The 20542-nt window shown below is 36.9% G+C and overlaps 6 protein-coding genes across 7 annotated transcripts; 4 read left to right on the top strand and 2 right to left on the bottom strand.

Moving 5' to 3' along the window:
* The first annotated feature begins 447 nt into the window (after positions 1-447).
* LOC107909249 (uncharacterized) lies at positions 448-2158 on the top strand. Its single transcript, XM_016836715.2, has one exon. It carries the CDS (start codon positions 590-592, stop codon positions 1964-1966), a length of 1377 nt encoding a protein of 458 aa, XP_016692204.1. The 5' UTR covers positions 448-589; the 3' UTR covers positions 1967-2158.
* Positions 2159-2692: 534 nt separating this feature from the next.
* On the bottom strand, positions 2693-4662 carry LOC107909250 (putative pentatricopeptide repeat-containing protein At1g03510). Its single transcript, XM_016836717.2, has one exon. It carries the CDS (start codon positions 4403-4405, stop codon positions 3131-3133), a length of 1275 nt encoding a protein of 424 aa, XP_016692206.2. The 5' UTR covers positions 4406-4662; the 3' UTR covers positions 2693-3130.
* Positions 4663-10891: 6229 nt separating this feature from the next.
* On the top strand, positions 10892-12659 carry LOC107909252 (uncharacterized). Its single transcript, XM_016836719.2, has 4 exons — positions 10892-11114; positions 11304-11374; positions 11679-11765; positions 12350-12659. Exons 1-4 carry the CDS (start codon positions 11003-11005, stop codon positions 12374-12376), a joined length of 297 nt encoding a protein of 98 aa, XP_016692208.2. The 5' UTR covers positions 10892-11002; the 3' UTR covers positions 12377-12659.
* A 135-nt stretch (positions 12660-12794) lies between these two features.
* On the bottom strand, positions 12795-15671 carry LOC107909251 (uncharacterized protein DDB_G0290685). Its single transcript, XM_016836718.2, has 3 exons — positions 15486-15671; positions 15164-15369; positions 12795-14345 (listed from the first exon to the last, which is right to left on the bottom strand). The coding sequence occupies exons 2-3, from the start codon at positions 15365-15367 to the stop codon at positions 12897-12899; spliced, it is 1653 nt and encodes a 550-aa protein (XP_016692207.1). The 5' UTR covers positions 15368-15369; positions 15486-15671; the 3' UTR covers positions 12795-12896.
* A 760-nt stretch (positions 15672-16431) lies between these two features.
* On the top strand, positions 16432-17005 carry LOC121214791 (protein LTO1 homolog). The gene has a single exon (XM_041089024.1). The coding sequence runs from the start codon at positions 16432-16434 to the stop codon at positions 16843-16845; it is 414 nt and encodes a 137-aa protein (XP_040944958.1). The 3' UTR covers positions 16846-17005.
* LOC107909253 (formimidoyltransferase-cyclodeaminase) lies at positions 16461-18819 on the top strand. 2 transcript variants are annotated; one of them, XM_016836721.2, is made up of 3 exons: positions 16461-16865; positions 17024-17572; positions 18183-18819. In XM_016836721.2, the coding sequence occupies exons 2-3, from the start codon at positions 17182-17184 to the stop codon at positions 18689-18691; spliced, it is 900 nt and encodes a 299-aa protein (XP_016692210.1). In that variant the 5' UTR covers positions 16461-16865; positions 17024-17181; the 3' UTR covers positions 18692-18819. The 2 variants fall into 2 exon arrangements, with proteins under 2 accessions (XP_016692210.1, XP_016692209.1); XM_016836720.2 differs by having other exon boundaries at positions 16590-16865; positions 17144-17572.
* Positions 18820-20542: the final 1723 nt, after the last annotated feature.

Genomic DNA, 20542 nt, shown 5'->3' with positions numbered 1-20542 from the left:
TAAACGGGCCTCATTTTTTGCCCAAACCCATATTTCGGGCCTATATTCTTACCTGAACCTCCTATTTTTCGGGCGGGCCATCGGGCCGGGCCAAGTAGTCCAACTCATGATCACCTCTTGTGGTAATCTTGAGTACTATTTTTTTTCTTGAATTTTTATAAAATTTTTATAATTTTTAAATTATGTATAGTGTTATATTAAATATTATTAAAAAAATTTAAATAAATTAATGTGACTAATTTTAAAGAAAACAGTAAATGCACATAAAGATGTAAAAAAAGAGAAATTGATTACGGTTATACAGTGAAATCTTAAATTCTTAATTATTTTTTAACCTTCAAATCAAATGGGAGCGTCTATGGGAGCGTATATGATCTAACGGCTTAGATTTAACCAACACACTCTCTAACGTCTACTTTTGTCCAACGGTCATATATCTTCCAAGAAAATAAATTCCCTTCCATTGCTTTTTAGATTTCATTCCCTTTTACCAATATCCTTCAAAGACATTCAATTCTGCGTATTCATTTAAAAGCTCAAATTTGGTTGTTGATTTTTTTTTTCTTCTCTCGATTTAAAGTGTACAGAAATGAGTATCCTTCAATACCCAGATTCGTTTAATGTGCCAGAGCTTCAGGTTTGGAACAATGCGGCGTTTGACAATGGAGAATCTGAAGATACAAACGCCATCAAGGATTCTTGGTGTAATTTCAATTCAGGATCGGTAAATCAGTCACTGGAATCTGATGGAAGTAAAGAAAATCAGAGCCCCCTTTGGATAAAATCCCCAATTTCCTTCAAATCTACTGCGTCTGTTGTTAAGCCTCTTAGTTCCAAGAATGTTACTGGTAACACCAGAGAGCCAATTCCAGCGAAAATGAAGAGTGGGGTTTGCAAGGAAGAAGAGAAAAAGCGTGATGAGAAAAAGATTGATATGGAGATTGAAGAGATAGAGAAGGAGGTCGGTCGTTTGTCAGCGAAACTCGAGTCTCTTCGACTGGAAAAAGCTGAATATAATGCCAGAAGCATTTCGATGAAAGGAAGAATAGTGCCTGCGAAATTCATGGAGCAAAAACAGAGCATCAAGAATTTGGAGACGACGAAAAAGATGGAAGACCCTCTGTTTTCAAGTGTTAAAGCAAAAATGAATCGAAGGGGGGTTAGTTTAGGTCCAACGGAGATATTTTCTGCAACGAAATCAAGGCAATTCTTGAAACAGGAAACCACAACTCCCATACAATCAATACAGAGTCGCCGCAAGTCCTGTTTCTTTAAGCTTCAAGATATTGATGAAGGCAAGTGCACAAGAGATAGAGGTAAGAGCTTGAGTCTTAGCCCCAAGTCACGTAAAACTGTTTCCAAGGTTCTTGCTCCTAAGGCGGCAGCGACAACGGTAGGATCTAAAAGGTCTGTGAAGAAAGACGAGGGGGTTCTTTCTACAATTCAGCCAAAAAGGCTGTTCAAAGATGGAGAAAAACCGTTGACAGCAAAGAAGCCATTGAAACCTGGGAGAGTTGTGAGCAGCCGGTACAATCAGATTGGCAATCAAAGCAATGGGAATTTCACGGTGAAGGATGCTCGAAAGCGATCTTTAACACAAAACGATAAGCAGGAGAGCAACAGGCACGATAAGAAGCGTGTTTCGAATGAACGGGTAGTGGAATCCTGCAAGAATCAAAAGAGTGAGAACAGAGTGAAAAAGAAGTGGGAAATTCCTAGTGAAGTGATCATTCTAAAGGGTGCAACACAGGATGAATCTCCGCAGTCAATTGATAAGATCAACGATGTGCTACCAAAGATTAGAACTGTCAGGGTTTGGGCTGAAAGTCCTCGGGATTCAGGTCCAGCCAAAAGAGTTGCCGAATTGACGGGACGGAAATCATACTTTTCTATGGAGGAAGAAGCAGAGGAGGACTCTGTTTGTCAAGCTCTGAGTTTTGCAGAAGAGGATGGTGAGGAACAGTGATTCACTTTTTCTTTTTCTTTTTATTTTTTGGTAAGCTGTAGAGTTTGGGGTTTCAGGATGTATACCATAACTATTGTTATGGGCTAAGAATGGTTATATTGGCTTTTAATCCATACATGTTGCTGATTAAGCTTCTTGTTTCTCTACAAATGCAATAATAAGATAAGCTTTTCTCTTGCTTTTTGGGTGAAACATTCTTTTTGACTTTCCTCTATAGATAGTTAGAAACATTCATTTTGAAAATTGATTATAGTTCCTGAAAGTTTCTGATCTTAATCAATCAATTAGCTACATAAAATCACAATCAGTTTCCCACAATTAATCTATAGTTTCAATAGAAACACTGTTCATATATTTGTGAAGGTCCAATGTTTGAAAAGGGTCCGGAAAGCTGCTGCAAAGAACATATGATGGAGAGACCGAAATAAAAAGGATGCAATTTGCTGCTATGCTCCAGTCTGAAAATATTACAAGAATCTTTGATATGAAATTAAGGAACATGATGTTGGGGCGCATTTCCAACATGAAATGACCTTTACTCTGTCGAGCCACTCATCATGTGCTAGAACATGGATGCTTCAGAGATTTACTGCACGCCATGAGATATGAACCTCCAAAGAAATTTTGTTAATGCGAGGCTGTGCAAGTGATGGCTTCTAATATTCTCTCTGTTTCATTCAGTCTAGAAAAAAGAAGAGATATCGTATACTGCTACTATTTAAACGATTCAGAAATAGTAGAGTTTGTATATATATATATCCCTTTTTGTACATTGGATAATCGAGGGAGGGTAGGTAACTTGATACCGAAACCATAATATTAAAGGTTTATTGGAACAATAACAAAGTAAAAGCGTGCACATTGGTCATTTAGAAACAGCCAAACGTTTATCTGCCTTCATATTATCATCCATATCAAATGCCAGTAACCGGTCAGCTTAGCAGCAATATGGATTCCAACGTCCAAAATTGCACCTAATATGGCATTGGGAGCCAACTCCGGCTAGCTATGCCTTCCATTGTTCGTTCACCTCAAAAAAGCTTCTTTGAATGGTGAATTAACATAGGTAGAGCTAAACACGAAGTCATCACCAAGATCCTAACAAGGCAATGATAATCTTTAAAGCTGCAACAGAAAAATCCACCAAAGTTCCTAGGTCTTGATTCAAATCCAACTGCTACCAGGAGCTGCCTTCACTCCCCTTTCCTTCATTTCCATTCTCATTCTCTCAGCTTCCTCATATCTTCCTACACTAGCATAAATCTTAGCCAACAGCACATAATTGGCTGCATTAGATGGCTCTATCTCAAACAAAGCTCTCCCAGCAATCTCAGCCAACTCTACTTCTCCATAAGTTCTACAAGCACCAAGTAATGCTCCCCAAGTCTTCGCAGTTGGCTTCATAGTCATTTCTTTTATAACTTTATAAGCCTCGTACAACCTGCCTGCTCTGCTCAATGCATCAACTAAACATGAATAATGGTCAGCACTTGCTTCAACTTTGTAATCTATTCTCATTCTATCAAAATAACCCAATGCTTCATCAGCTAATCCAGCATGGCTACACGCTTTTAATACTCCGAGAAAAGTAATGTCATCAGGCCGCACTTTCGCCAACTCCATCTGTTTAAAAACTTCCAGTGCAGCCCTTGCCTCACCATGTAAAGCGTAAGCTGATATTAAACTACTCCAAGCAACTACATCTCTTTCTTTCATATATCGGAATACATTTCGAGCGTTAACAAGACTTGCACATCGCCCGTAAGCTTCCACTAAACCACTTCTCAACTGCGGGTGAGGTTCTATGTTGCTTCGAAAAGCGTAGCCATGAATTTCTTTAATCGAACTCAATGCAGCTAAGACGACGCAAGCGGGTAATAAAGCAAGAAGAGTAATCAAATTCGGCCTCAAACCCAGTTCCTGCATTCTTCTATAAAATCCAATAGCCTTAGAAGGGCCATCTCCCACTTCAGTCAAACCTGCTATGATGGCATTAAACGTGGACTCGTTTGGCTCAACATCCATAGATTGGAACAGCCCCAACGCCGCATCCATACGGCCGTAGCGCGTGTAGAGAGAAATCATGGAACTCCAAGAAACGGCGTTTCGTTGAGGGATTTCGTCGAACAACTTGCGGGCCAAAGAGATGGAGAAGCATTTGCCATACATGTCAATGAGAGCGCAAGCGACAAATTGGTTGGAGAGGAGAGATGACTTGGTGGCGTGAGCGTGAATGGAGGAGGCCAGTCGGCGGCGGTGGATGGCAGCGCAGGATTTGAGAACGAGAGGGAAGACGAAAGGGTCGAGAGTGAGAGATGGAGAGGTTTGCATGGTGTGGAAGAGAGAGAGGGCGTCCAAGTGACGACCTTGGTTGACGTAAGAGGTTAACTGTTTCGTTAAAGACAGTAGTCGCATGTAGTTTGTAGAGTTGGAACTCATATTTCAATACTTCAATGTTTAGAATGTCTGAGATTGATTCGTTTTTCTTTTTATAAAACTCAAAAGGAAAATCAACTGATGCAAATTAACCATTCAAATGGGAAGGACTTTACAGCCCCAAATGGATTGTATTCGAGAAAAAGGGAAGCGGGGAGATGACCCAGAGTCGAATTTGTCAACAATACAAATGGCAAATATTTAACAGCAATACATAGAAGAGGTTGTTTACTGAAAATGCTGTTGGGAAAATATGTGTGGAAGTTGATAAGGATGATTAACCTATTCCAATATACAAATCAATTTTATTCAAAACTCAACTCCCTCATTTTAACTCAAATTAAAACATCAACCATAATCTTTGTCAAATTAAACCTTCAACCTAAAAACTCATAGATATATACACGTGAAACATAACAAAACAAAATAAAACACCTCTTTATACTTTGAACAACCATAGAATTCTTTCCCTTTGCTCCAAGTGGTATTTAAATTACAAGTCGATGCTCTTAATCCGCAGTAACAATGAACAACCTGTTGAAAAGACAAATTAAAAGGGGTGTTGAAAAGTCAAAAAAATGGGAGGTGCAAGTGGCACCGAAAGAAAAAATGGTAGGCAAGTTGTTTAAAGTTGAATGGGATAATTGCAATTTTGGTCCCTAATTTTTAGGCCATTTGCAAGTTAGTCCCTAAACCTCAACTATAAATAGGCCTAACCATTTCTCATTTACACCATCCCAACCAATCTTTCTCTCTTAGTTTTCTCTCTTATCCCATTTGAGAATTCTTAAGGAATTCTATTTGTTTGTAATACTTTGGAGATAGTAAAGTTATCATCTGGTGTTAGTGCCCGAGGACGTAGGTATAATTTACCGAACCTCGTTAAATCTCTTGTGTTCTTTCTTGTCCTATTTTTCTTTCAATATTTGAGGGTATAATATTAATATTTAATTGTGCTATTAAATTACTATAGAAGGGATATTCTGTCTAAGGAAAGACTTGGTATTTAAGAGATCCATGTGATCCACCTCTCTTCCCTGGGAATTGAACTTTGTGTGATTTTTTAGTACAATAATTTACACGCTTCCGACCCTATTGGAACAACAAGTGGTATCAGAGCCAAAGGTTAATCGTAGTATGCTCTGTGGTTGCAGTTTAAACTGATCTTCCACATCAGAAAAGATTTCCTTAGGTATATTGAAAGATTATGGAGAAAACGGTCAGTGTAGGAGCTTCAACATCGTCCATGTGGACAAGACCGACAATTGCAAATGCAAGATTGGCCGTGGAGATCTTTGATGGCACGGGCCATTTTGGTATGTGGCAAAGTGAGGTTCTAGATGCCCTTTTTCAGCAGGGTCTAGACATTGCCATTGATGAAGAGAAACTAGATGATGTACAAGAGAAAGATTGGAAGGCGATCAATCGGTTGGCATGTGGCACAATTCGATCATGCCTTTCTCGAGAGCAGAGGTATGCTTTTTCAAATGAGACTTCTGCAAATAAGTTGTGGGTGGCACTTGAAGAAATTTTTTGAAGAAAAACAGTCAAAATAAGCTCCACTTGAAGAAAAGACTGTTTCGCTTCACATATGTCCCAAGTACCACAATGAATGATCACATCACCAAATTTAATCAGTTAGTCACTGATTTGCTGAATATGGATGAGACATTCAAAGATGAAGATTTGGCTTTGATGCTGTTGGGGTCACTTCCTGAGGAGTTTGAGTTCCTAGAAACTACTCTACTTCATGGCAGGAGTGATATATCTCTGAGCGAAGTCTGTGCGGCCTTATACAGTTATGAACAGAGAAAGAAGGACAAACAGAAAAACTCAATCAGAGATACAGAAGCTTTAGTAGTCCGAGGTCGTTCATACACTCGGAAGAAAACTCAAAAGGGGAGATCAAAGTCAAAGTCCAGACTCGGGAAAGATGAATGTGCTTTTTGTCATGAGAAAGGCCACTGGAAGAAAAATTGTCCAAAGCTGAAGAATAAGAGAAAAGCTGCTGTAGATGCTTGTGTTGCTAAGCATGATACTAGTGACTCTGAACTATCACTGGTTGCATCATCATCGTCGTTCCATTCAGATGAGTGGATATTGGATTCGGGTTGTACCTATCATATGTCCCCTAACCGGGAGTGGTTCTCTGATTTAGTAGAACTAAATGGAGGAGTTGTTTATATGGGCAATGACAATGCCTGTAAAACTGTTGGGATAGGTTCAATCCAATTAAAGAATCAAGATGGATCAACCAGAGTTCTGACTGATGTTCGGTACGTGCCCAGTTTGAAGAAAAACCTCATCTCATTGGGAGTCTTGGAATCCAATGGTTCAGTTGTTACTATGAGAGATGGGATTTTGAAAGTGACATCTGGCGCACTTGTGATATTGAAGGGCATCAGGAAAAATAACTTGTATTACTACCAAGGTAGTACAGTTATTGGAGCAGTCGCTGCAGCTTCCGGCAACAAAGAATTGGACTCAATACAGTTGTGGCATATGAAGTTGGGACATGCCAGCGAAAAATCCTTGCAAATTCTGGCAAAGCAAGGATTGTTGAAAGGTGCAAAGGCTTGCAAATTAAAATTTTGAGAGCATTGTGTTCTGGGAAAGCAAAAGAGAGTGAAATTCGGTACTGCTATCCATAATACAAAAGGCATTTTGGAATATGTTCACTCAGATGTGTGGGGGCCTTCCAAGACACCTTCATTGGGAGGAAAACACTACTTTGTTACTTTTGTTGATGACTTTTCCAAAAGAGTTTGGGTGTATACCATGAGAACTAAGGATGAAGTGCTTACAGTTTTTCTTAAATGGAAAACTATGATCGAAAACCAGACTGGCAAGAAAATCAAGCGGCTTAGGACGGACAATGGAGGGGAATATAAAAGTGATCCGTTCTTCGATGTGTGCCAAGAGTATGGTATTGTTCGACACTTCACAGTTAGGGATACATCACAGCAGAATGGATTGGCAGAGCGTATGAATCGAACATTGCTGGAGAAAATTTGATGTATGTTGTCCAATGCTGGGTTGGGCAAGCAATTTTGGGCTGAGGCTGTGACATACGCTGGCCATCTTGTTAATCGTTTGCCATCATCTGCATTAGAAAGAAAAACTCCTATGGAGGTATGGTCTGGAAAACCGGCTACAGATTATGATTCCTTACATGTGTTTGGATCTACTGCATATTACCATGTGAAGGAGTCAAAGTTAGATCCGAGGGCAAAGAAAGCTCTCTTTATGGGAATCACTTCTGGAGTGAAGGGATTTCGTCTTTGGTGCTTAAGCACAAAGAAAATGATCTGTAGCAGAGATGTTACCTTTGATGAATCTGCCACATTGAAAAAGGTAACAGATAAAGATATTCAGACGAGCAATACTCCACAACAGGTGGAGTGTACTCCAAAACAGGTGGAGTTTGAGCAGATGGGGATTTGCCCAGTTAATAAGTCTAATTCTCCAACCACAATGGAGGAATTAGAGGTTGAAGAGGTTCTGACCCAAGAACCACTAAGTACACCAGAACCAGTTGTAGTTGCAAGGCCACGGAGAGAAATTCGTAAACCTGCTCGATTTACTGATATGGTGGCCTACGCCCTTCCCGTTGTTGATGATATTCCTATCACTTATCAAGAAGCAATGCAAAGCTTAGAAAGTGATAAATGGAAAAGCGCCATGGATGAAGAAATGCAGTCTCTCTTGAAGAACAATACTTGGGAATTGGCGCAATTACCGAAAGGTAAAAGGGCAATCGGATGCAAGTGGGTATTCGCAAAGAAAGATGGATCTCCTAGCAAGAAGGATATTCGCTACAAGGCAAGATTGGTAGCTAAAGGCTACGCTCAGAAGGAGGGAATTGACTACAATGATGTATTTTCCCCTGTTGTGAAGCATTCCTCCATTAGAATTTTGTTGGCCTTGGTAGCACAGTTGAATTTGGAGCTAGCTCAACTTGATGTTAAGACGGCTTTCTTGCATGGTGAGTTAGAAGAGGAGATTTATATGACTCAGCCCGAAGGATACACAGATGCTGGTGGTAGAAATTGGGTTTGTAAGCTGAACAAATCGCTATATGGATTGAAGCAATCCCCGAGGCAGTGGTACAAGCGATTTGATAGCTTTATGAGAAGGCAGAAGTACACAAGAAGCAAATATGACAATTGTGTATATTTGCAGAAGCTGCATGACGGATCTTTCATTTATCTACTCTTGTATGTTGATGATATGTTAATCGCTTCGAAGAGCCAAAATGAGATAGATAAGCTGAAGGCTCAGTTGAATCAAGAGTTCGAGATGAAAGATCTAGGTGAGGCCAAGAAGATTCTCGGCATGGAGATAAGTAGAGATAGACCGAGAGGCAAGCTCTGTTTAAATCAGAAGCAATATCTGAAAAAGGTATTACAATGTTTTGGTGTAAATGAAAACACAAAACATGTAAGTACCCCACTTGCTTCTCATTTGAAACTTAGTGCTCAATTATCTCCGAAGACTGAAGATGAAAGAGAATATATGGCGAAAGTCCCATATGCTAATGCAGTTGGGAGTTTGATGTATGCGATGGTATGTACGAGGCCTGACATTTCACAAGCTGTTGGAGTTATGAGCAGGTATATGCATGATCCTGGAAAAGGACATTGGCAAGCTGTGAAATGGATTCTACGGTATCTTCGAAAAACCGTAGATGTTGGTTTAATTTTTGAACAGGATGAAGCACTTGGTCAGTTTGTAGTTGGATATGTTGATTTCGACTTTGCTGGTGATTTAGATAAACGTCGTTCAACTACGGGGTATCTGTTTACTCTTGCGAAAGCCCCAGTGAGTTAGAAGTCTACCTTACAGTCTACAGTAGCTGTGTCTACTTCAGAGGCAGAATATATGGCAGTTACAGAAGCTGTTAAGGAGGCTATTTGGCTTAATGGATTGTTGAAAGACTTAGGAGTTGTTCAAAGTCACATAAGTTTATATTGTGACAGTCAGAGCGCTATTCATTTAGCGAAAAATCAAGTCTATCATTCAAGAACCAAGCATATCGACGTAAGATATCACTTTGTGCGGGAAGTCTTTGAAAAATGAAAAATTCTACTTCAGAAGATTCCGACAGCAGATAATCCCGCAGATATGATGACCAAGGTGGTAACAACAATCAAGTTTAATCATTGTTTGAACTTGATTAACATCCTGAGAATTTGAGCACCTTTAGGTGTATGGCGCTCGAGAGCGCATTTGGAGGCACTACAAAAGATAGCTTTATCGAATTTGGGGAGTTGAAGGAAGTATGTGAAGATGTGATTATCCTAATCAAATCTTCAATGTGGAGATTGTTGAAAAGACAAATTAAAAGGGGTGTTGAAAAGTCAAAAAAATGGGAGGTGCAAGTGGCACCGAAAGAAAAAAAATGGTAGGCAAGTTGTTTAAAGTTGAATGGGATAATTGCAATTTTGGTCCCTAATTTTTAGGCCATTTGCAAGTTAGTCCCTGAACCTCAACTATAAATAGGCCTAACCATTTCTCATTTACACCATCCCAACCAATCTTTCTCTCTTAGTTTTCTCTCTTCTCCCATTTGAGAATTCTTAAGGAATTCTATTTGTTTGTAATACTTTGGAGATAGTAAAGTTATCATCTGGTGTTAGTGCCCGAGGACGTAGGTATAATTTACCGACCTCGTTAAATCTCTTGTGTTATTTCTTGTCCTATTTTTCTTTCAATATTTGAGGGTATAATAGTAGTATTTAATTGTGCTATTAAATTACTATAGAAGGGATATTCTGTCTAAGGAAAGACTTGGTATTTAAGAGATCCATGTGATCCACCTCTCTTCCCTGGGAATTGAACTTTGTGTGATTTTTTAGTACAATAATTTACACGCTTCCGACCCTATTGGAACAACACAACCCTCAACTTACCATGAGTTTTTGAGCTTGTAGTCAACATCTACTACATCCAACAAAGTAAAAAAGAAAGAACCTTAAGTTTTTGCTTTACACCAAAAAAAAAATCTTCAATTAAACAAAGATTTCAGTAAAAAAATTGGTTCTTTAAACTTACCCTCCTATCCATTTTATAAGGGATCGTTCTAAGAAGATTCAAAGGGTTAGTGAAATTTTTTGATAAAAGGGTTCTTGAATTTTTTTTTTGAATAAAATAGGGATTATTAGTAAAATATGATTAGGGATATTTTCAAGGAGTAAAAGGTTGTTACTTATTTAAGATGTTTTAATTTTTTAACTATTTTTAATTATATTTATGAATTTTAATAATATTTTAAAAAAATAAATAGACGTCTACATGATGGCAGATGTGATTAATTAATTTTTTTTCAGTTGTAAAATAGATAACAGTTCAATAGTTTAAGTACAAATTCTGATAAAAAAAAGTTTAGCAATTTAGAAAAATAAGTATAATTTAGGAACCATTTTACTGTTTTAAACATAAAAAAATAAATTTAATTTAATTTTTACATATTTTCCTAAATACTAAATTAAGTGACACCAGATAAATATTTATAGCAGACGCAGTATAGGTTACACGGTAAACATCCCCGATTCTCTTGTGATTAGCTCCTGCACACAGAAAAAAAAAAGAACCACCTTGATGGCTACTTTGGCGGCGGTTGCAGCTCGTAGAATAGCGACTGTAGCTCGAACACCAGCCCCCTGTAAAGCCGCTTCTCTCATTCCTCGCCGGGGTCTCGCCGGCGCTGCAGGTATTCTTTGTATACCCATATTTATTTATTTTTACGCTTTAAATTTACATTGTATTCAATATGTAAAATTTGTCTCCCGATTAACCTCAATTTAATTTCATTTGACTTTGATCATAGTTGGAGGTAGGGGATCTTAGAAGTTAAAGAACATGTTTTTACGGTATATTTCTTGAACTTTTTTTTTTGCAGATCACCATGGGCACCCAAAAGTTAATTGTTGGCAAGAACCAATGAACCCAGCTAATTGGAAGGAAGAGCATGTCAGTTTGTTTCTTTTCATGTTTTATATTTCAAATTTCCCCTAATTTCTTTAACTATGTCCAGTTTGTAGATTTTCAGATTAGGAAATTGCGATTTTTTTTTCATTTAATATTTCTAATCTACGCCCTCTCCACTTTTAATGCTGTCTTTCAGTTATTTGAAGTTAAAATCTTGTTGAGTTTTGGCTGCTGTTAGATTTTATAGCATACAGTCTAACGATTTTTATATCCTATTTTATTATGTATTAAGTTCGTAGACTTTGTTTCTCCATCAGTGTATTAACCTATTTGAATGATTGCACAGTTTGTTATCGTCTCTTTAACTGGTTGGGGTCTGGTTTTCTATGGCGGATACAAGTTCTTAACTAAAGGCAAAGGCAAGAAAGAAGAGGTACTTTTATATTTGGACTTTGCTTGTCATTAGAATGCAGTCTGTTTTGATAGGAATGACAGTCTAGAACTATCTTACCTGGACTCGAGGCTGTACGAGTCCAAGATGCGTATACTCAATTTTTCTAAGCTTGTTCATTAGAGAATCATACTTCCAAACTCATACCTGAGTATATGTATAATTGGGCAGTTTTATTGTGGCTTTTCTGTTGAGTTAGGCATATATCCCATTTTGCTGGAGATTTTTCTGTTGGTCAGTGCTAAATTTTATCACCATAAAGCATTTAAGGTCGTTCAATCACCCTAATTCTTAGTTCACTCAATCACCATGGTATGAATATTATTTACCTGCTATAAAAGCCAGATTATGGTTGGAAAGCATTAGCAGTTTTTATACCGTACGAGCTCATGTTTACATTTCCGCCGACCAACTTGCTGGTGGGCTCTACTTGGTGATCTTATTTCATTGAGCATCTAACCATTAATTGATAATAGGGGTGCCTAACAATTCCTCAGATCTCACATTATTATAGTATACCTATTATGGCATCTCCCCTCATTAAATATATTTTCTTTTTGTTGCAGAACACAGTGGAAACGGCAAAGAAATGAGGTTGGAGCTTTTAATTTTTACAATATTCCCAGTAATAATTTGTGGCTGGAACTTCTATGCCCTTAGGATATTGTTTTTTTCTTTTATTGGCGAGGAAATCTGTTTTCCTGTTCATCATTTCTTTTTTACTAAGAGAATGGTGAATGAGCAAAATTGGAGGTTAGTTTCAGTGAACACACTGCCTGATTTGTTGGTTAGTCCTGTTGATAATGGGAAGTAACAGTTTTGAAGACTCAAAATCTGTTGATGAATTTGAAAAGAAATGAACAATGCTTTTTTGCATGTTGTCCTGATTTAATGAGATTTGAATTAAGTTCCTTAAATCCTCTAGTGTTACTGTCTGCTAAGTTTTAACTTCTATATTCTTTGCACTGTCGATAACAACTTTCTCCAGGTCACTCGAGGAAATCACAGGCATTAACTCTGTAGTGATATTTCCATTAATTCTAAACATATTTGTACTGTTTAAGAGTTATGACAATTACATCTTTAACAAAACACTCCAAAAGCATACGAAAATTAAAAATTGGGATCGCTTGTGTCATCCTTATTCCCTTCTTTACCATCAGATTCAGACATAAAGTTGCTGGAAAGGTCACCCTTTTCTGCTTCTGTTTTTGGCTCTTGTTCATAGGCAACCTCTGTATCTTCTTCCGTTTCATGTCCTTCAATCTGTTTGATCTTGGCAGCTTCTTCAACTTTGACATGGTTGGTGCCTTGTGTATAATTGCTGGCTTCTCCAATCACACCTGTGTCTTGCATTGCCATTGCCAAAGAGTCGTTTTGGTTTCTTTGCATTGCATTTTCTCCCTCCACTTGATGGCTTGTCTTGGAACTTACTTTTCTGTCGTTCATATCTTCAGTATCTTCAGAGTTGCGATGCTCGAACAAATTATTTCTAGCACCCATTTCCTTCCTCAGGCCAGTTTTTTCTGTTTTGTCTCTTTCATCTTTTTGTGGCTCCTCAGAACCTGCTCCATCTTCCTTGCTTCTTACAAGGGCTTTGTTTTCTTTGGACAACCTTCTACCTGTCATGTTTTCCAGTGCATCAATTCCGGAATTTACATTCCTCTTTAGGAGCCTATTCCTAGCAAGACTTCTCCATCTTTTCCCTTTTGATCTGCTTAAGTGGCCGACCCTTCCTGGTAAACTTGAAATCCTAGAATTCTCATCTATGTCCAGCTTCTTGCCACCTTCACGAATTCGTTCACTTTCCAGGTGAGGATCTCTACGTTTTCCAAGCTGCCCACCGAAGCTACTTCTCTTCTCTTGTTCATTATCCACATCATTAATCGTATCAATGGCATTCGCATGATTCTTCTTCCCATCTACTCCATAATTGCCTGTATCATCAGCATCCCCAATTTTCATTTCTCTTATGGCTCCCTGATTGTTGGCATTTTCTCCCGTACTTTCAAGTTTCTGCTGCTGTCCACCTCTTTTCTCATTTCCATCTTCAAACCCTTCTCCTTTGTCTTCCTCTTGCGAAAAACTGAATTTAGTCTCAGTTCCATCCTGACCTTTCGATGAACCGTGCCCGCCCTTGTATGAAGATTCATGTACTCGACTACTCTCCTGACGGCTGAACTCTGTCTTCCCCTTTGTCATATTTACTTTAGGATTCGATGGGTCATCAGTACTTACTGACCAAACCCTTACTTGACCTGTAAGACGGTGCTTCAATTCCTCAATTTCAGCTTCCTTTTGCTTCAAAGTTGCTGTTAGAGCTATGATCTGAGGGTTCTCATTTCCTGTATTCAAGTCTTTATCGCGTAGCAGTTTGATTTCTATCTTTTTCTCTTCCAGAGCAGACTCCATGGCCTTCTGCTCATCTTTAAGGGAATCAAGTGTAGATAGCATGTCCAACAGCCTACGATCAAGCTCCATTTTTTGGTTTCTAAGGTAGTATATCTTTGCTTTTGTCTCTTCAGCTTTCCTTCTCATGTCTTTGGTGTATTCTCTTTCCTTCTGTGATTGAAATTAAAGAAAACAACGATGTCAACGTTTGAACCTTTGCAATGTTTAAGTCCTATGTAACCCAGATTTGGAAGCGGATACATGAAGGTGAACATAATTTTATATAGCACCTCTAAGTTTTACATTTGTCAACCAAATGAAGGTGAGAAAATTATACATGAAAGTAAGATCTATGATCTTTTCACTCCGAAAGATTACATGATCTGCATTTGTTCTCTTTCCTAGACTCCAGACTGTAGCACTGTAGCAAACTTTGCTGTAAGTTTGTTTCTTCGATTAGAAACACTAAATTAAGAGATGACACCAAAACAACGCAAGCTGAGCAAAAATGTCACTAATGGTGATCACATGGCTAGACTTGCATCTGACTGAAATGTGAGAAAAATGTCAAACCATCATCTAGAAAGAGGAGTTTTGCTCTACAAACACGCAACATCGGCCATGCGATTCCTCATTCCCTGTCTCAAGCGCCTCAACTCCCAAGAATTATAATTATTGAAATTCAGCAAGGCATGTACCTACTCATTTTCCACAACTTGGCCTTATGATTTCACAATGCACAAGATATTGTGTTTGATCACTAAAGCATTGTAAATCAAGAGATTTCCTCCATGAACTACCCAGAGTATACCATTTTTTTCCGCTTGGATCGTCAAAATAATTATAAACAAAAAAGTTAAAAAAAGTAAACAAAAAGAACGGAAAACAGGATGGAATGGAATGCATGGTGTTTATGATTTGTCAGTGAGAGAGAGTGACACGTAAAAAGCAACAGCGCATGCATGAAGGAGAGAGAAAAGAGAAGGAACCTGCAACAGTAGCTGAAGGGAAAGGAGCTGACGGTTCTTATCTTCGATAAGAAGGTTGAAGATGCGTCTCTCCCTGAACTTGTGCAGCACCATAACACCAAGCAGTGCAGCCCCAAATGCCAAAAGTAACATCAACACATAGGGTCTTCCCTTGTGCCCACTCCCACTGCCATTTCCTTTGTGAGATAGTAGTCCACCTCCCATTGCTATTCGGCCAAGGAAAAAGAAACAGTAAATGAAAGAATGGATCTCTCTTTGTGAAACAAGAGCTGATGGGTTGAGTAAAAGAAGAAAAAAGAAAAAGAAATGCAAGTAGGAGTACTAGTGTATTCACTGGAGCGGTGGTGGGTGTAGAAGAAAGAGACCCGTTTCAAGGCGCTGATTCTGGAGAGGAAAGCATTCTTTTCAAGTTTCAATGTGCCACTATACTTATATATTTCTATTTTACCAATTGCTGTTGAAACTTGAAACTGCTACCAATTTGCCAGGTTTTGGCTAGGGTATGGGTCACTCTCTTACCACATCATGCCACATAATGTAGTTTTAAACAAATCGCAAAAATAGTAGAAACTTGTGCATTGCCAATATACCCCTTCTCTAATGGAATTATTTATCAATATATTATTTTGTAATTAAAATATTCACTGATTTAAGTTGTGTTTTGACACTTTAAAATCTAAAATTTGAGTCTTAATGTTAATATGTCTAAACTTTGATTGTACTAAAAACAATTCAAGTGAAAATTTAAATGCCAAAACTCTAGGCAAGCACTTTGTCTAGATCATATTTTTTAGTATAAGCAATTATATTATAACCATCAAAACTAAATGTGAAAGAAAGATAAGTTAACCCTAAATTTAATGTAAATTAACTTAAATCCACACAAATTTGTTTTTTTCCCCATTAGACTATGGTTTAATCAGCACCAACATTTCATTTTGATTGATAAAATCAATCTTCAAAAAATTTTAAAAAATACTATAGATCTTAGCTACAAATGTTATTACAGCAGGGAGTTTAATCATGTTTTAAGCTTGTTTTTCCTTTAATTTAAAAATTAAGAAATTATGGATAAAAATAGAACTCAAATTTGTTAATACACCTCAACGGCTCAGTCCAAATAAGTATTTGCCGCCCGTTGGGCTAAAGCAACCGCTTCCAGCCCTTTGTACTTCCTTTGAACCACCCCCTTGTGAATAAGCAAAACTAAACTAAAATAAAAGCCCTAAAGGGAAGGTTACAAAGAACAAATTTTCGATTCTTCTTCAATGGACTCTGCTGAAGATATTTTCAATTCATCGCTAAATCTAGAAGAAACCCATTACCAAGAAGGTTACAAAGAAGGCTACAACCACGGCGTAACGACCGGCAAGGAAGAGGGAAAGGAAGTGGGTCTTAAAACTGGCTTCGAAACAGGAGAAGAGCTCGGTTTCTACAAGGGCTGTGTCGATGTGTGGAACTCTGCCATTCAAATCGATCCAACCCGGTTCTCCACTCGGGTTCAAAAGGGGATTAAGCAAATGCAGGAACTAATCCAGAAGTACCCTGTTATGGATCCCGAAGACGAAAGCGTCCAAGAAATTATGGAAGCTTTGAGGCTTAAGTTTACGGTTATCCGTGCAGCTTTGGGTGTTAAATTGGAATATCTTGGATACCCAAAACCTAAAGACATCGAATTTTGATTTCAGCTACTTTATTTTAGGTATTTTTACTGCTTACGCTGGGTATCAGATGCGATGCTCTTTGTATTTTTTTAAAAATCTGGTAGTGTTATATTTTGGTGTAGTATTAAAGTTTCAAGCTTGATCTGTTTCCCAATTGAGTTTGCATTTTTTTTTTGAATTTGTTTGTAAATTTTAGGCAATTTTATAGTAGTTGATTGCTCGACGGCTGGTCCCCACTCCTCACTTAAACCGTGGCTGAACAATTGCCTTTTATCTCATTTCATTATCTCTATCTACTCCCTTAATTTTTGGGCAGATCTTAAGCAAGTAGAAAGAGGAGGAGGAGAAGAAAAGATGTTGAGCAAGATGCTGGCTTGTGGCAAGGTGTACATTTCTGAAAGCCGAAATAGAGCAGCTTTGGAATCGATAGAAAGAGCTGCCAAGCTATTCCCTGAGGCTGCTATTGTGAATAAGTTTATAGATGATACTTACAATAGAGTTGGATATACAGTTGTCTCCAGATTGACTCCAAAACCATCTCAAGATTCATGTTCTTTGAAAGATGCAGTCTTTGCCATTGTTAAGGTTGCTTTGGAGACCATAGACTTTGAGTTGCATTCTGGAACTCATCCTCGACTTGGAGTTGTCGATCATATATGTTTTCACCCCTTGGCACATGCTTCCTTGGACCAAACAGCTGTGGTTGCAAAGTCTTTGGCAGCAGATATAGGCTCCAAACTTAAAGGTCTCTTCCTCTTGAACCAAATGTTATGTAGATATTGCCAGTTTTAGTTAGATTAGTGAGTGCAACTCTGGAAGTTCAACCAAAACTAGTTGGTCAGCTATGTTTATCGAATAGTGAATTCTTTTAATACCCTGTAGCCTGGAAGATTTTGCTTCTTTTTTTTTTCTTAATCAACTAATCTGTTATAGTCAGGCACTATAGACATATAAAGTTGGTATTTTCGTGCTCTTTCATTGTAGTTATTTGGGTTTTCTAAGTGGCTGCAATGAACACTTACTCATAATCTCCTCTCTGGAATATGCCAGAAGCTTGGGGCTATAAATATGCTATATGACTCATTTGTATAAAATTGTTCTAGACTTTGTTCACTGATTAGTATCAATGTAGCATCTTTGTCACCCATCTTGATTGGTAGTTGAAAGGTTGTATGTAAGAATCAAAGTTGTGTTTAAGAAGAATTTCATTTTACCGAGACTTCCTATGTGTGCATTATATTTTCAAATTACATGGGTTTTTTTGGCACTTGTTTTTGTCTGTGAGTATTAGTCACTTTTTTGCTCCTAAAAGAGTTACCTTTTCTATTGCTGATGACCTTGAATGGTAACTGCAGTACCTACGTTTCTATATGGGGCTGCTGAAGAGAGGGGAAGGTTGCTTGATTCTGTCAGAAGAGAACTTGGTTATTTCAAGCCTAATTCAGGCAGTATTCTATGGTCCGGAGGGTCTAAATCAGAGTCCTTACCCCTGAAGCCTGATGCAGGTCCAACTCAAGTGTCTCCAACAAAAGGTGTTATTTTAATTGGAACCACCCATTGGGTTGTTAACTACAATGTCCCTGTATTCTCGACTGATATTGCGGCTGTTCGTAGGATTGCAAAACATGTAAGTGAGAGAGGAGGTGGACTTCCTTCAGTGCAAGCGATGGGGCTTGCACATGGTGATGGCATCACTGAGGTGGCTTGTAATTTGTTGAAACCAAATGAAGTGGGAGGAGACAGAATTCAGGTTGAAGTTGAGAGGCTTGCAAAGGAAGAGGGTTTGCGTGTTGGGAAGGGATATTTCACCGATCTTATACCGGACGAGATTATTGAAAGATACATGAAGTTGAGTTCTCATTAAATGATGGATGAAATGTGGTCTTGGATGTATTTTTGTTCTATTCATGTATCTCAGTTTTTACTGCAAACCTATTGCCTCACAAATACATTTCGAGCTTATGAAGAATAACATTCATCATTGATATCGGACGACTGCTTCTTGTTTGAACTTGTTTCAGCATAAATCTTGGTTTGACAGTCTGTTTTTCTTGACCTGAATGAAATTGCTATCTATTAAAAGAGAAAACAGTAGAATGCTAAAGCTATTTTAGATGAGTAGTGACCGACATTCTAAGTTAATTGAAAATCTGTGTAAAAATTTGATAGTGCTATAAAATGTTAAAGATATGCTGAGGAGAGGAACTTCAATTGTTCCCATGTGAAGTGAGGATTGTTGGATTTTGCAATATGGAATGGAAATGCTTGTAGGATAGTAGAAGAGGTGCCTCGGTGATTTAATTGGTTCAAATGATAATCGAAGAAATTAGATGAAGATCAAAACTGGTTAAATAATTATTTGAAATATTTAATATTGTTATAATTATAAAATGAATGATTTATATGAAAATATTAACCCTCAATTTTGTTTAACTGAAAACAATTTGCAGAAGAAGTCTTTTTTTCTTTTTTTGGTATTTGGATTATTCTTAAAATCAGTTTTTAAAAGTTGTTCTTAGTGAAACATACACAATATATATTTATTTTAAAATATTATATTAATATTTTATTTTATAATATGTTAATATTTTATAGTGATAAATATATAAACTTAATAATAGAAATTATCTAATTAAAATTTAATTTAAATTACATATATGAGTGATAGTGACATATTAATGTTTGAAGAGATAAATACTTATATTGAAATAATTAAAATAATCATATTTTATATTATTAAATATTTAGAAATTGGAATATATATTTAGTTTAAAAATATTAATATTATTATTGTCAAAATTTATGGTTAAATTTTTTTAATATTACATAATTTATTTAAAATAGTTATATTAAAATTTTATTATGTTATTAAATATAAATAATTAAATATGTATGTCTAATAATATTGAACGTTATGATATTTGATATAAATATTTTAATATTTTTAAAAGTTAAAATAAAAACTATTATTAATAAAATAATATTAGGTTTGATTCAGATTAATTTTTATATAAAAATAAAATGATGGAGCTCTCTTTTATGGAAAATGATTTACGTTTTTTAAAAAGGTAAGTTAATTTACAAAAAAAAATTTATTTTCAATTGACTTGTAAAAAGATTTCAGCTAAACTGTTATTTATGAAACAAAAAAAATATAAAAAATATTTTCCGTAAGTCTTTTTTTTTTTTGTAAAGAAGGCACCATGGGGCAAGTAGGGGCTTTGGCCCCCCAAAAATTGGAAAATTATAATTCTAGCCCTTTATGAATGATCAAATCATAAATTAATATGATGAGAAATTATATTGTCCTTTGAAATGAAAGATATTTTATTTGGTCTCTTCAAAAATGACGAAATCATAATTTTTTACATACTTGAGGCGGGGTAAATAAATAGTAAAATAACTCTTTAGCCACTTGAAAAAAAAAGAAAAGAAACGCCTCACCCTATTCTACCTTCATTGTTTAACCAAACAAATTTCCCCACTTAAAACAAATAGATTCAAAATGGATAAAATTTTGCCACATCTACATGAATGCTTATTAAATATATTTGGTTGGTTGACAAGGAGACGTTAGAAAATAAGAATTAAACCACAAGCTAAGCCCTCTAATGACTATCATGACCTAGAATATCGATAAACCAATAGGGATTTTTTACCCTAATAATACAAAATCTTAAATTAATAATTGAAATAGTATCCCAATCAAATTAAT

This window comes from Gossypium hirsutum, chromosome D02, assembly GCF_007990345.1.
Source record: "Gossypium hirsutum isolate 1008001.06 chromosome D02, Gossypium_hirsutum_v2.1, whole genome shotgun sequence".
NCBI lineage: Eukaryota > Viridiplantae > Streptophyta > Magnoliopsida > Malvales > Malvaceae > Gossypium > Gossypium hirsutum.
Note: the sequence above shows the minus strand (reverse complement) of the source record. Positions and strands in the feature narration are given on the sequence as shown.